Source organism: Genypterus blacodes, unplaced genomic scaffold (assembly GCF_046128005.1).
Source record: "Genypterus blacodes isolate CSIRO-AG114 ecotype Tasmania unplaced genomic scaffold, CSIRO-AGI_Gbla_v1 ptg000029l_1, whole genome shotgun sequence".
NCBI classification, from domain to species: domain Eukaryota; kingdom Metazoa; phylum Chordata; class Actinopteri; order Ophidiiformes; family Ophidiidae; genus Genypterus; species Genypterus blacodes.
The window spans coordinates 5,112,448-5,128,757 of record NW_027466842.1 but is presented as its reverse complement, the minus strand read 5'-3'; the positions used below and the strand labels follow the sequence as shown (position 1 = coordinate 5,128,757).

Sequence of the window (16,310 nt, the reverse complement as noted above, 5' to 3'; positions counted from 1 at the left end):
GGTTAACATCAGCATTTTGTGCGGCAAATATGTAACATAATGTAATGGTGGTGTTTGGTAACACATTTAAGAAGACACACTGTAAATCAGTTATTTTAAAGGGGACATATTGTGCTTTTTGTTATTTTCTCTGCCTTATTCTTCTATTGTATTACAGCAGGGAGTATGTGCTGAACATTGTCGATGCTGGAAAAACTAAGAAATGCTCCCAGTAAGACAAATCATAGTTTCATTTGGGATTAGCTTATTACTTCTGTAACACATGAAATTAATTTACATGCCTTCATATCTGGGTAGACACACCAGCAGAATACAAGGGTTGCGATTATGTCTTTGGACCAGCTGCTGGGTTTTTGTAGAATCTCTATTTTCCGCAAATCGTCATTACTTTCCAAGAGGAATTCATAAATTGAGTGCTCTGTCAAAAAACAGAAATCTCATCTTTGTCACACTGCTGCAGCAATGGTGGACAGAAGTGGATTAGTGTGTGTGTGTGTATATGAATAAGATCTGTATATGCCCCCTTTAAGGTTTGCATTTCGGCACCAATATGCTGTAAAACCAAAGCAATCAGAGAGAAAAATAATTACGGATCACGACCATATTGTGATCTTAATGAATGATATGAAGCTTGTCTGAGTTGATGACAAGTATTTCTTTATTGTTTTACAGATAACATACTTCACAGGGTTACCTTAGAGGTAAAAATCTCCTGACAGAACTCTGTTTGACTTGTCGGGAGACAGAGGGGAAGATGAACATACTTTTATCAAGCACACACTGTAAACAACTGAGCAATATTTAAGTCTAAATGGCGTACCATAGAATAGGTGAGAGACAAGAAAATGTAAGTAAGAAGATGTGCCTCTTGCTTGCAAAGACAAAATTTTTCTTTTTTACAAAACAAATAATGGTCACTGACATTTTCTCTACTTTTTTTAGTGGCTGAGAGGTAGAATGAAGTATTTTCAGTTAAAACCAATGGTTGGATTTATTTACCTTATCACATCATTTCATCATTATGAGTGAAAACATTACAAGCGAGTAAGTAACCCCAGCCCTCTGAATATAATGTGAAATCTGTACAAACCTTGCCATTGATTGCAGTATTGATTTCTTTTTTATTGTGAAACCTTTTGTTTGTATCCCAAATGTCCGATGTTATAGCAGAGGAAACATGTTTTTTACGTCAGAATCCCCACAGTACCTCAGTGAATTCCTTTTAGTTTAATACTGTGAATAGAGGGTCAGTCCATTTTCTTTCTGGAGGAGGAGCGGAGATTGATGGATTCAGTTGGATGTGTCCGAATGAACACTTCCTGGTCCTTCTGTGGGTGATGTCACTGACGAAGGAGTCGGAGCATCTTGCCAGCCACCATTTGTCTGTGGAGAAGTGACAGAAAACTCACTGAATAAGGCTGCAACCAAACAACATAACAATAGCAACAACAAATCATTGGAGTCATTGAATTACTGAAAATGGTCTTTGCACAAAAACAATGCGGCATTGTGATGAATGTGTTTGCATAGACTACATTTCCCATAAGGCTGAGTGAAGTTACTGGCAAGACTGATGCATGCTGGGATGTGTTGAGGGTAGCAGTAGTGCAGAGTGTTTGAGAGTTCAGTGTGGGTGTGTGTGCTTTGAATCAAGTTTGGCGACGGTTATAACTGTCTTTGCCACCCCCTCACATGAACAGTAGCTGTGTGTGAGTGTCAGATAGAAAAGCAAACATTTACCAAAGGGCTTTTCTTTCCTCAATCCTCAAAGCAGTTCAAATAAATAAGTAAATGTAAAATAAATGCATTTAAAATATAAATAAATGTAAAATGAGCGAATCGTCATTTTAAATACAAATCTCATTTAATTATGGCAATCTTTCTCTCCAAAAGCATTGATGTATTTCCACCAGCTCCTCCCTCAATAATTAAACTTTTTTTTTTTTTTCACAGGCTCCAAATCTTCATTAAAAATCTTCTGGGCCACTTCCCTCATTTTCCATTCAAATAGCTGACATAATGAGAGAGATAGAAAAAAAAGATGTAACACTGAACATGTAGACCTTTCACATATCTCACAATATAACCCCCGAGATGTTGATAAAAGAATAAATTGTTACAATAAAGAAAGAAATAGCTCTTGAAAATGGAAGCCTTTGCAAATCATGATAAAAGGTTGACTAAAGACCATTAAGGACATTAATAGCAATTTCCGTGCTATTAGTGAGAGCTGGAAACGAGCTTTGGCAGCCTCTTATTTCCAAACCCTGTTATTTTGCGTAAGGACTGTCTGTCATCTTATTCACAACCAGGAGAAAATAGAAAGACTGAAAAAAAGCGTTTCCAATCTCTTGGAGAGGCGACACCCACCAGCAATTTAAGGGGTGTAATTGCTGTTCAAGGATAGAGAAGGAGAGGTGAACCACAGGAGTTCAGTCAGTCCAGCTCTGAATGAGAATATATTTTGTCTGGCTCATAAAAATAATAAAACATGAGCTGCTTGGAAGTCTATTTACTATAAAAGCACTAAAAGAACACCTTATCACCGCACCCACCGTAATTATTTGTCTGTCTCCAAAATCGCTCCTCCACAGCTATAAATCCATACGTCATTATTGTATTATGTTATATGCTGTTAAAAGTAAACGTGCTGTCCTGTGAAATCAACTTTCAGAGTCCTTGTTGCATTTTTGACAGGATAAAATGACTTTTTAAATGATTTAATTGGCAGTTAAGGAGATTCGGGATATGCTATTTCCAGTAGAGGCTGTTACATTGTGTTTCAGCCTGGACCACACAGTAAACGTTGTGTGTGTGTGTGTGTATGTGTGTGTACCCATATTTTAACATGAGCAGTGTTTCAGCTTGGCTGTCAGTGTTGCTGCCGCTGTAGATGAATGATCCAACCAATGTGCTTGGACTGTTCGCCCAAAGCTCAGCTCCTTCTGTCCGTGTGACTGTCGTATTGATTCTGTTCAGTCCTCCGCAGCCTGTCGCCATGGATCTACATGCTAACACACCGCCTGCAGTGTCGCCTGTCCCGCCGTGCACAGCCCAGCGAGGAGACTTAGAAAAACTGGCGCCGGCTCTTTGACAGCCTAGTTAAGAGTTATATTTCAAGAATTAACAACTAGGGGGGAAGTTTTCTGTGGCGGGAAAGCGAATTGCCTCTTCTCCTACAGGATGCCATCGTGAGAGCGTTGTTGGGCGGGAGGATGACACCTGTGTCCTTGTTCCTGTCGACTGCAGGTGCCTTGCTAACACTAATATCCTATGACAGACCAGGAGCGTGTCCAGATACTCAGCCTGGTTGCTGCCTCATTGCCTGCCACAGAGGGCACGACTGGAGCAGGGGGGCAAATAGCTGGACAACAGCCCAACCCCCTGCAAACTCTGCTAAGTGGCATACCGACGTGCCCCCCGAAATACACAACATTATACACGTGCGGTTGGCTGGAAATGCTTTTCAAAGAGAAGAACGCTAAGAAAAGGATAGGAAGAGATTGTTTACAGGTCTTACGTTGATGCCCTGTGGACTGTACATCTGGCTGGCTGCGAGGCTGTCACTGTATCCTCCGGTCTGGCTGATAACATGGCGAAGGGTATCCACCTGGAACAGCGGGGACACACAGACAAAAGCCTGGTCAGACAAAAGCTCGGGATAACAAAGAGCGCCATACACGCAGAAAGGTCAGGCTGATAGTAAAAGGGTACCATAAACAGGAAAAGGTTACAAACAGGGAATCTGAAAGATTTGGCCCCTATTACAAGCTTGATAACACGCATCGCAAAAGGACAAAAAATACAAGAAACATGACAGGAGGTACCTTAATTATTATGAATACAATCTTACAATCTTCCAGAGCTGTTAGCAACTACAAACAAATGTTATTTGCATTTGCAGAGAGAGAGTTTCTAATATTTGAATACTGATTCACATGCATGAGAGCTGTTTTATATAACAGCACCTCTCTGGCCACAACAATGACCACTGGCAATCAAAACTTCTCTGACACAATAAGAGGTGTAAACAAAGGTGTGAAAGCTTATACTCAAACATATTCACTTACACTATAAGATAATAACACAGCCTGGCTATGTATGTCAACTCTTTATATTCATTTGCATGTTCATGAATAAAAATGGACAATGGAGAGGTGGAGAAATGATGCCAAACGTCCTCAAACCAAATGACCATGGGTGGTGTTTCCTTAATCTATGGTGAGTGTGCTTAACACCCGGAAACACTATGGGGCGGGGGGTCTTGTGGGGTGGGGGCGGGGGGGTCATCAGTATCCACTGGGGCAAGGTCAGGGAGCTACAGAGCACCAGTGGCTGTGTGAAGCCCTGTCAGGATGTGCTGATGAGTGTTGTTGCACCGTTTCCAAAACTGTCTGCTGTGTTGAAGCTTGATTGTGGGTTGACAATGACCACGATACTCATGTAAAGCTTAAGGGTCAGGATGACCTCTGCTTCACTGGCTAGGTCAAGTCATTATATGCATAAATACAATAGCCTGGGGGAGATACTCCTCTGTGATATAGTGTCAGTCAGCAATCGAACCGTTGGTTTAACTGACTACAATAATACCGGATAACGGCCGTTTTAAGCAACATTTAAAGCCTTGCAACAGCCGGTATCCCTCGATGTCTGTCTACCTAAATATAGACTTAGTACTGCTGTGTTTGTTCCTGGTAAAGGTTAATAAGTGCGTGTGAGATGTCAATGATGTCAGACACTAAGCTTGGAGAGGAGCCTACCTGGGATTGTATGTTGGCCCCCACCTGCCCCCCTTGGTATGAGTCCCCATTGAGGGACTGCACACTCATGAACAAGTCTCCGGAGTTTGACATGTTAAAAGAGCCAGCAGAACCTGAGAATACACAAAGTCAGAGGAAGGCAGAGAAAGCGACAGAGGAGGACAGCGGACAGGGAGGAAGAGAGGGAAAGAAAAAGGAGTTAAAATGAGCATGCAAAAGCAAAAGTGCATTACGTGGGTTAGTTTGGGAGGGCGGCGTGCGTCATGAAGAGAGCGGTGGGCGCACATTTAAACATCAACAAGCTGTAATTAAAAATATAAACCAACATGAAAATGGTAATCATCATAAACTGTTTCAATCTTGTTAAAACAAACCTACAATCTTTATGGATTTGTTTGTTGTTAAATTTCCATGCTGCTGGTGTTTCATTAAGGAAGTAATAATTGATCTGCGGAAGACCCGAGGAATCCTCTTTGTCCTTTAATGGACCCGAGCTGCCCAGATGTAAAGAGACCATCACGTAACTTGATTTCAACACCCGGTCCTAATCCAATACAGTTGCGAAGTCTCTATATGACAAAAGACTCAGCTTGCCCTCTGAACAGCTTAATGGCATGCACAAGGTCAACCGGACAAGAGGCAGGAAAAAATTAACGTCCAACAAGACCAAGGAGGTCAATAACGGAGAGGGAGAGAGAGGGAGAGAGAGAGAGAGCAAGAGAGAGAGAGAGACAGAGAGAGAGAAGAGGGAGAGAGGGAACAAGAACAAAGAGAAAGCTAAATCGCATTACTGGGTTAGTTAAGGAGGAACGTGATGTTCTGTTAGTCAATGAAAACAGAACCAGAGACTCGGAGGCTCAGGTAGATATTTCACCCGATGAAACCTTTGCGGCATTTTTAAACGGCGTCTGCCACTCACCTGCTGAGTTGGGAGTGGACGGGGAGTTTGCCTGGCTGCCCTGTGCGGACACGCTGGTGGCGTTGACCGCCGTCCTCGCTGCATACATGTTGGCCTCTTCTTGGAATTTGCCAATGTTTTTCTTGTATCGGATTCTCTTGTTCCCGAACCAGTTTGATACCTAACACAGACAGCAAGGAGGAAAGTGGAGTCAATATCAATGCAAGCTGGGTAACTTGTTTTCAAATGTTAATCTGAATTTTGCTGTCAACAAGTAACATGCAGAACGTTTAAACGGTACATATTGTGCTTTTTGCTATTTTCCCTTGTTTTTTAAAGATGGAATATTGTTTGAAATGTTGCAAAATGTGAGTTTCACACTGATTGAAATTCATCCGGTAACACAAACCACAGCATCACATTTCAAAGTCCATAGCTGCTGTAGTGAACTGTGCAATATGATTCGATCTGATTATACACTTTTATAGATTTGATTCATTTATTTCTTAACTAAATGGATTTATGTGGCTGAATTCCAATGGGAGCCCAAGTAGAATTCTTCATCATCTCTCAGACAACTTTTCCTATCACTGTAAATTATTTTTTTTATCTGTAGTGGCTTTGATTTCATCTAAAACAGGAAGTGCAAATTATCATACCCATAAATTTATGCTTAGGCTGAAGCTGGGATTGAACCCATAATGTGTGTTACAGCGAGTACGCCGGCTGAATTTTGCAACATGCCTCGGAACCTCCCCGCTCTACCACACACACTCATCACTGTTGTTTAAGCAGTTCATTCATTCGGCAGTTTTACTATTACCGTTATTTATTGCAAATTAGACAGCCTGTATATTCAAAAATATGCCCCTCGTGCTTTTTGTTTTACCGCAAATTGTTCTGTGCCCATGCATAAAAGTGACTGTTAAGTACGTCAACCATGAATGCGGGCGTCTCCTCCTAATACAGCATTTATCAAGAGCTGGCGAGGCAGAGGGACCTTTATAACAGCATCTCAATGCCACTTCCATATCACTATGACAACTCTTCTAGCGTGCAGCGTGTGTGTTTGCATGTGTGTGCAATGTGAGGGTGAGGCGTCTAGCGAGCTTTAATTATTTTTCATATAATTCTTTAGTTGACAGACCATTTACGGAATTAAAGCATAATTTTTTGACTGATTTATCGCACAATCCAAATGGATAAATCTGTTCTGTCTCTGTACCTGTGACACTGTGATGCTACATTTCTTGGCCAGTTCCTCTTTGGCCTCCTCGCTGGGATAGGGGTTACTGAGATGGGAGTAAAAGTACTCGTTCAGAATCTCTGTCGCCTGTTTGTTGAAGTTCCTCCTCTTTCGTCTGGACAGGATGCAAAGGTTGGGGGAGGACAAGAAGAAACATGTTAAAACGGCTTATAATAACTCCTTCTGTAACAGACTTAAAACAGAACAATAACTATTCTTATTGAGTGAAGTATTGAAGCGTGGATGTTGTGCACAGACCTGGCATCCAGGAAACGTGAGCGCAGGATCATGACGGCCTCGCAGGTGCTCTGTTTCAGCTGCATCTGAATGGAGCTGAACTTGCGGTGGATGATGCTGACCATGCGCTCAATCTCTTTGGGCGAGATGGGCCGTGTTCGAGACTGCTCCCTCAGCAGGTTCATCACATGGGTGGTGAACTCATTGCACGCCTGGATGCACAGACAGACAGGATTCATAAAAAGAATAACTACCATAAAGGCTCGACAGACTCGGGGAGAACAAAAGGATGAAATTGGATTCTGGAGAGGCTGCACCTTTGGCGGCAGGGCCTCGGCCTTGTAGAAACAGACCAGGCAGTGTTATAGCCGTAGTGTAAGTAGCGATGAGGCGAGTTTAGATGAAAGCAGCAAGACGCGGTGCAATGTTTCACGGCAAACAAACGTGCCACAGGCGTCGTGCAATGGAGGTAGCGAGACTCGCGGAGCTCTGAATATTAAAAGACTTTTCTTCAATGGGAGAGAAAATGTGACAAGTGAAGAGAAATCTAAAATGACAGCCGGCTTTCAGCCCCGTTCACGTTCAAGAGGTTTAAACTGTCTCTCTTTCTTTTCACTCCTTCTCTCAGTCTACCTCCTTCTCCCTCCGTCTGAATCAGTCACTGGATACGACTGCATTCAGAGTCAAGGTGTCTGTTGCTTGTCAACACCGGGGTTACGTCAGTCAAAGTGATGCACGGAGCAGCCGTTCTGCTTGCACACACACGCCAGACACCACTCACTCATACACGTGCAAGGTGTATGTAGCGCGGTGACACAAAAATGCTCAGGTGTATATTGACTGTGACAGTTAGCGATGACTAGCCTTCCTCGGCGAAGATGACAAACCCGGAATGCTCTGACTTCAGTGGGAATGACAAGATGTTACAGTCTTTGGAAAAGAGCTGGTGTGTGACTGATATAATGGCGGCTGCTGAACGAAACGTCTCTGAAAAGCTCGGCTTGTCACGAGCTGGCCCGTGAGAGCTTATTACATATTGTTAAACATTCTTAGGGAAAAAGACTTTGTCCATTGTCTCAAAAAGTTTGGTCTCATTCAAGAGAGTCTGGGAGAGAGCTTGTCCCAGCATGCACTGGACAAAGATCACTGGAAGACACTTTGCCAGTCATTCACAGACGTTCCCAGCACACCCAGAAAAAGATTCCAATTTGTATTGTGAGGTTACGCAACAAGCCCTTAAGTTTATTCATTGCGTCTTAAAACCAATTATACAAGAGGAGAATTTAGAAGCTGAATCTCATTTTATGCACAAACCTCACACTCCACTCTGAGTGTGTGTGATGTATTTTTATCCTTCATGTGCAGGATCACAGAACAGGAGTAACCTGAGCCGAAGGAGGAACACACATCTTCATCACTGCAACCTCTGCTGCCACGAAGAGCACTAATAAAGTGTCCCCTTTTCACCTCCAGCTGAGAAAACAGTCAAAGCTTGAGGCTGTTTTACATATTAGATGCAAAGAATGTCGAACCTAAATTATGAAATGGACGATCGCTCCGACAGAGGGAGTGGACACATGGGGACAAAGTGCAGAGGAGTGTGGACAGTGAAACATAAAACAATCACAAATCACTTTCAGACATTGGGCAGAAACTTTCTATCCTGGGGGCTTGAAGTAAGTTTCAGTTTAGTTTTACTTTATTAATCCCTGTAGGGTCATTTGTTCTGTGCATTTAACCCATCCTAACTATTAGGAGCAGTGGCCAGCCTCAGAGCGGCGTCCAGGGACCAACTCCAGGTCTACAGCCTAGTGCCTTGGTCAAGGGCAGTGGCAGGAACATTAACCTAACACATGTTTTATTGGTGGGGGAAACCAGAGTACAAGGAGGACAGACAACCCAAATAGACACAGGGGAGGAAATGTAAACTCAAGACAAAGAGGGCCAGGGCTGGCACGGGATTCAAACCCAGCACCTTCCTGCTGTGAGGCATCATTACGCCTTAACACAGGTGATTTCCCTGCTTGTGATCTCACTGCTCACACATCTCACATGCTTGGAAACAATGTCCCAGATGCTATCAGTCCTCTTTTGCATTTTCTGATAATACAACACAATGAAAAATCCCAAACAGATGTAAACGTACAGTGTGCATGTTAGAGCTGCAGGGGGGACCCGAACCCACCTGCTCGTACTTCTCCAGCTCTGTGTGATAAATTTGTCGTATCTGGGACAGCTTGGCCCGATAGTCAGAGTGTTCTGCTGAGTTGTCGGCACCGACGCCACCAGCGGCTGCGGCTGCAGCTGCTGCGGCCGCCGATCCGCCTCCCTTCTCTGGGCCGGCCACACCCTCTGCCAGCAGCATGTTGTCCAGTCGCATGAGCTGGGGGTCGGGAGGCTCCTCCTCCTGAGCGCCACGGATACTGAGCACTGAGGGAAGACAAAGGGAGACGGTGTGAAAACATTTATTTAAGTTCAACGTGACAAACCAAATGATTGAATAGCACAGCGGAGGCCCTGCGAGTCTTTAACTAGTTCTCCTGCTCCAGCCTACCATGTGGATTCCTTAAAATACGGCCATCATTTTAATACTTCAAGTCGGTGCCATAAAAACTTGCAGCCTTGCAGTCTGGCAGCTCGGCGAGACCATAAAACTATCATTTCATCGATTCTGACTATCATTTCATGTAAATAATTAACACAGCCTTCCACCAGAGTTCATTTTTCATTGCTCTCCTTATGCTCAGACTGTGATGTTTAGTTTCTGGCTGATGGCTACATTAATTCTCAGATGTTATCTTAAAGCCAAAGTGAGCAAAATTATCATTATTATATGAATGTCTCATCATCACCTTATCAAATAAAGATGATGAAGTAACAAGGGGGTGCCAGTTAGGGAGATTAGACAATTCCAATGAAAAAGCTTCCTTCGTAAATGAGGATAAACAAGTTGAAAAGCTGGCATTTTAAACAAAATATCACTGAATAAGACATTCAGATTCATCAGTATTGTAACATATATTATTGTAACACATAATCCATATAGCAGCAATGTTCTACTGCTAAATCTGGAACCCCAGTGCAGAATTCACAATGTTGTCATCTCCATTTGGAAAGACTGATGTAGGACGTCTTTATCACTGACACTGAGCTCTGTTTGCACGCTTGTTTGGGTGAGACGGCGTATTTGAACCTCGCGCATCTACAAGCTGCTCCGCTCCCTGCTGATGCTCACGCTCCCATAGCGTGCAGTATAAAGAGTAGAAACAACACGAGGAGGGAAACATACACACACACACCATACCGACACACACACACACACACATACAAAAATGCTTGCGCTTACTTGTGCACGTCTACATATTAAGGCTCAGCTTATGTGCAAAACAATGAATAAAGACTTGTTTTTACGCATTATAGAGCATTAAAGGTGAAGGTTTATCTACATAAATTCTGTATATTTTTTAAGACGAGCATGTTTTATTGCTCTGCCTCTGTCTGCCACTAGAAGGCTCCCTCGGTAAAGGAGCAGAGTGTCCTCCTTTTCTCAGAGGTGCTGAAAAACAGCCAACCAGGTGCAGCCCTCCATTCCATCCACTGTCTTCAAGGACAAAGAGAAGCTCCCACTGGCAGCACATTTTTAGATTTTTTTTGAATCCGCGCAGCTATCAAAATATTTCAGGAGGACGAGCTCATAGTACACGTTCACCATCCGTGTTTACAGTGACGGTAAGTGACATTGAGGGCTGGACAGGCTGTCAGTGGAGGATCACTGGGCCATATTGCAGCCTGCAGACTCCGGCCACAGCGTCGGCTCTTTTGTAATGAGGATGTAAGGTTGAGTCGCCCTGTGACCTTTCTGGTGAGTCGGGGTCCAGATAGATTCCAGGGGGCCGGGCAGGGAGCTTGTCTACCACGCTCCATTTTCATCTCTTTTCACGCCACCGCCACCGCCACCGCCACCCCCCCATCCTTTTTTTCTCCTTTTCCTCCTCCAGCAAATAACATCATCCCTTCACGTCGGCTCCAGCACGTGGGCAAGCTCGGCTCAAGAGGCAAATGTCAATGGCTATCAGACGGCTGGAAAAGGTCAGGAGTTCAGATGGGGAGCAGACGCGCACGCATGCGTGTCTGACTCATGAGTGCGTTGGCAGGGTGAGTGCCAGATGAATACATGGATATTTTTCATGTGGATCACACCAGCGGGAAATCTGTGCACTCGCCAATTTGATTCTGACAAAATAGTGGCACATTCCAACCAGAGGGGGAATCTAATGAGCCTAAGAGTGATTTATTCATTCCCTCCAAGTCCCCGAGTGCACAACTAAAAGCATGAAATGGATTAAATAAATACAATTAATAAGGAAAATCAAACAATTCACTGTGCTGTGGCATAATTACCCTAACCACAGCCATCAGCTTTATTTATTTCTGTTCAGTAATCGCAATGAAATCGATTAGACCTCAATGACAGCCAGACGGCTCATTGTGAACTCTGCCATTATAATATAACATAACATAATCACCTGACGGGAGGAAGTGGCTCACCATTACGACACATCTCACGCACGACGTCCGCAAGACCAAAAGCCTTTATCGCACATATTGTAGTCTTTTGTTGCAAGAAAAAAAAGTCCATATTGCTCCTCAATTCCCTAATCACATGGACAGTCACAGATTAGTAACTATAAAAGGAAAATGGCCATCATCTCATCTTGATCATTACCGACAGACTTAATTGAACAATGAGAGGACACAATTCCCCTCTCTCTCACCCCCCCTCTCCCTCTATGCTTCTCTTTGTGCCGTGTCCCTGTATAATTCTTTCCAAAGATTGTAGGGCACTAAACCCCAAAAAAGGCAACACATAAAAAAATAATGTGCGTCATAAACATTTCTTGGTTCAATCGCCCAATAATGAATAGGAATCTATGAGTAAGCCTTTGTTTTCTGTTATTGACCAAATTAATTTTACTATTTTACTTCCTTAAGCGCTGGCTCATACCCAGAACGGCACTGCCTGCTGTTTGCAGACAACAGGAGTGTAAATAAACATGACGATTAAGCCACCCACTCATATACGGAGAGTGGAGGTGCACGCACATACACAACACGCACATGCGTCTTGTGCACGGACGTAAGCGCTAATATAGGCATGCATAAACACAGCCATAAAGCCACCCAAACACACACAGAGGAGAAATACACAACTATGCACATTGGCAGACTACCCTGAGCGCCCTGCTTGGCGCCCTGCGAGTGCTTTTAAATGAAAACATGTTTAATTAATGATGTTGAAGTATTCTGTCACAATTAGGAAGATGTACGGTCAAACAAGGCAGCAGTGATGTCCCTGACAGCCATGATGAAAGTTTACCCTCCTTGCCTCTGACTGGCAGCTAGCAGCCAATGTTGGACTGGATCCATTTCCCATCAATACAGTAATGCAATACACTCCACAGCACTGTGTGTGTGTGTGTGTGTGTGTGTGTGTGTGTGTGTGTGTGTGTGTGTGTGTGTAAGTGTGTGAGTCTGTGTGTGTGTGTCCCTCTTTGCCTAACTCTTGTCCATGTCACATGGCCCAGAGAGGACCAGGCGGTGGCTGTGCTCTCTATTGATTGTGTGGCACACGTCATCTAGGGTTTCAGCAGTTAATAAATCAGGCCTGTTCCTGACACAGTCGTGTGTATACATGCATGTGCGGGTGTGTGTGTGTGTGTGTGTGTGTGTGTGTGTGTGTGTGTGTGTGTGTGTGTGTGTGTGTGTGTGTGCGCGCGTGTGCGTGTGTGCATGTCTGAGTGTGTGTGGGCCTGTCACAGACCAGTCAGGAGGAGTGAAAGTGACAGCCACATGATAATGTAACATCACCACCATTCATCCCTGCCACACAGCATTCTGGGACAAAACAACAACAACATAGGAACCTGGGAAAAAAAAGCAGCGTGATTTACAGCAGACATGACAAGTATCACTAATACAAACCCTCCCCTCCCCACTCCTTGAAGGAGTTCATCCGGCTCTCATCTGCATGTGATAGAAGCCCAATAAAGAAGTCTGCATAAGATGGAGCTTTGTGCTAGTTTTCATACTGACCCACTCAGTAGAGGTAAACTACAGTGCTAAGCAATGCTATTATCGTTACTGGGAACGCTAAATGAATATTATGTTACATTATATCCAATTTACTGTATACGTGGCAATTTCTGCTTCCCACTGCAGCCTAAATTGAATCTAAGCTTTAATTAGGAAAGGATAATCATTATGAAATTACTAATCATAGTGTGCAATACAGTCGATGCTGCGGAAAGCTACTGCTCTTTCCTCAAATAGTCTTAAAATGTTCTCTACTGTAAGTTAAAAGCTAGATTTGTGGTCTATCCACGAGCTCATGGGAAACTTTCTTAGGCCCAAAATGTTCTCTCCATCACCACATAATGGGAAGCTGTACAGCCTCAGTACACAAGGGCATAGTCATAAAGCACCTCTAAAACAGCTTTATGTTTTATCAGCCATCTCGAGTATCATGTGCAGAAGGGGGCAGAGCTGAAGTGTTGTATCTGATACTGGGTGGGGGGATGGGGGACAGCAAGGACAAGGAAAAACACCAAAGAAATACTGGAGGGACAGAGCGCGGTGAGGAGATGTGGATGGCTCGGGCAAGGAGGGAGCGAGAGCGCGACGGAGGGAGAGAATGAAAGGCGAAAAATAGAAATGGAATAGGAAAGCGAGGTGTCAATTAAAAAAATGAACCCCAGTGCATTTGGGAGGTGACAGCTGGTGGGAGACGAGCTGACAGGCGTCACATTAGGCGGATTTGGTGGCCGCTCCCCTCATCCCCTCCTTCTTTCCCCCCTCCCTCTGTCTCTCTCTCTCGCTCTCTCTCTCTCTCCATCTCTGGCTCTCTCCACTGGCGATCGGTTGTTTCTCATGCGGCAGTATAGTGACGCCGGCAAGCGAGGCAAGAACTCAGCTTGGTGTTTTACAGAACAAGTTCCCCCTGCAGCTACTCCTAATAACGGTAATTATCGTCATCATCAGAGGCTTAAGCAGGCCAGTTTGAGGCCTGAGGGGCTGGCCTGATAATGAGGCAGCCAGCGCCAGAGGAGAAGACCATTCAGAGCACCGCCCTGCCACCAACGCACAGCACTCCCATTTAAAAGCCTTCATTAAAATAATTCATTATTCAAAATAGGCAATGCATTAGCCCCCTGGCTGTCAGTCTTTCTTAAGGTGTCCTAAAATATATATCTTCTTGATTGACTCGAACTCATGCTCAACAGCTCCCGGCTGCACTGGGAACCACAGCGGCAGAATAGCTGAGCAGAAGTCACGAGCTCGCGGAGCAGCGAGCAGCGCAGTCAGGCCTCTATCGGATACACAAAGGCATCTCTATGGAGAGGCACCCTAAGGCCCACGTACATGGGAAAACATACAACAACACAGACAAGTGACTGATCAGGCTAACTGTTTGATCAAGCGTGGGAGAGAACAGATTTGGGGGAGGATCTGTTATATTTGTAAAAAACAACTGAAAGTATTGAAACCTACAAAGTATTAGAACAGTCATTGGCATTCGATACTTAGTTGTAATGCCAAAGTTCTCAATCTGATCAGTAGTGTCTACATAGGAACTGTTTAGGAACCTTTTGAGGAACTTGGAAACTCTCATCCTTTCACAGCAAGGACCCAGGACCCTATTTTGCTACTGGAGCTCCAGTTCCTGAACCGTGTTTTAGCTCCTACCCCAGAGTGGGAGAAGTTCATGGGGACATTTCTGACCTGCTTCACGTTAGGAGTGACTGATGATGATTTTTAGGGTATGTGTCACGGTTAGCGTCAGGGGAAGGGTTATGTAGCCGGAATTTACTATACAACCATATTCATACAAAAAAGAAGAAAGTAGTGCAATGTTTCATCGTCGGAAATGTCCTCGGAGACGCCCCCCCTCCTGAGTGGAGCCTTAACGACAGGCTGGACAGATGCAAGCTGACCCCGGAAGCCATGTCAAAATAGTTGAGCTTGTTATTTAATACACAGTGAAATAAGATGTAAGATTGCAAAGACTTTATTATTAGACTGAACAAAGACGATCGCAATGACTGATGTGGCTTAGATAGATGGAACTGAGTGTTCACCGTCAGTATGAGAGACTCAGTGATGTCATTTGGAGACATTAGCCATAACATTGTTTACTCAGGACAAAGACATGCCACAAGAAGGTAAATTGTGGATTTGTGGTAGAAATGACGTGACTGTCACATTATGTATTGATACAGCAAATTTCCAACAATATCAGATGTTATAAACTCACTTAGTCAAATATGGCAGAATTGTTTCATCTCGATAACCATAAGTACAGCAATGCCTCCAATTTGTTTTCCTTTAAGTAACAGCTTCAGATCAAATGATCCCAGACAACAGTTGGTGAGGGGGTGTGCAGAGCATCCATGCCAGGAGGAGATGGTCCATGACAGTTAACACACTGCCCCAACTCCTGCCCTACAAGCTCCCCCCCCCCGTTCAACAGGACAAGACATGAAACAAAAGGTCCAATAACACACTCCTCCTGAAGTCCCTGCGGTGTGTGTTCCTGTGCATGGCACATTTCATAAGGCTCCGCTCTTTGACTGGTGATGAGTTTATGCGAAGGTAATTAACAGTAATTAATCCTTAATTACAGCAATTAGCAGAGTCGCAGTAAATTAAGCCACATCTGGAGGCACAGAACAGGGATAGACAAGAGGGGGCCGGCTTTTTGACGAGGGAGCAATGCTGAGCTTGTGTGACGGCAATAAGTCGGGGCTACCTGGGATGTCCGGGTTGTTGTTATTGCTCTGGGCAGTTTTGCTGGGAACCTGTGTTGGGACTTGGGCTTACAAGTCTGATGATGAGGGAGGGCAAAGAGAGGAGGTTCACAGTATCTCAGGGAGAAAAGCTCCCTTAAGGTACCAAGTCAAGGACACCTACCATATGGCCGCAGAGACGTCATAGCTTGTGGTTCGGCATCATCGTGCTTCTACAACAAGCGAACATGCAGATTACACAACTTTGCTGGAAACGAGAAACAGACGGAAGGACAGACAGACAGGCACAATATAACTGCATCCGATGTTAACCCACAAGCCCTGAGACTTGGGGGGGGGGGGGGGGGGTCTTTACCTCTACGGAT

General features: G+C 44.2%; 1 protein-coding gene across 2 annotated transcripts in view; it reads right to left on the bottom strand.

Moving 5' to 3' along the window:
* Window positions 1–482: 482 nt before the first annotated feature.
* Window positions 483–16,310, bottom strand: part of pbx1a (pre-B-cell leukemia homeobox 1a) — a 40,098-nt gene continuing 24,270 nt past the window's right edge. Inside the window, exons 3-9 of one of the 2 annotated variants that reach the window (XM_076144445.1) lie at window positions 9,327–9,571; window positions 7,163–7,353; window positions 6,884–7,019; window positions 5,680–5,839; window positions 4,761–4,873; window positions 3,521–3,610; window positions 483–1,383 (exon numbers count right to left, since the gene is read on the bottom strand). In XM_076144445.1, coding sequence (XP_076000560.1) covers window positions 1,291–1,383; window positions 3,521–3,610; window positions 4,761–4,873; window positions 5,680–5,839; window positions 6,884–7,019; window positions 7,163–7,353; window positions 9,327–9,571 — 1,028 coding nt within the window. In that variant the 3' untranslated portion in view covers window positions 483–1,290. The remainder of the gene's footprint in view (window positions 1,384–3,520; window positions 3,611–4,760; window positions 4,874–5,679; window positions 5,840–6,883; window positions 7,020–7,162; window positions 7,354–9,326; window positions 9,572–16,310) is intronic. The other variant, XM_076144446.1, reaches the window with a different exon arrangement.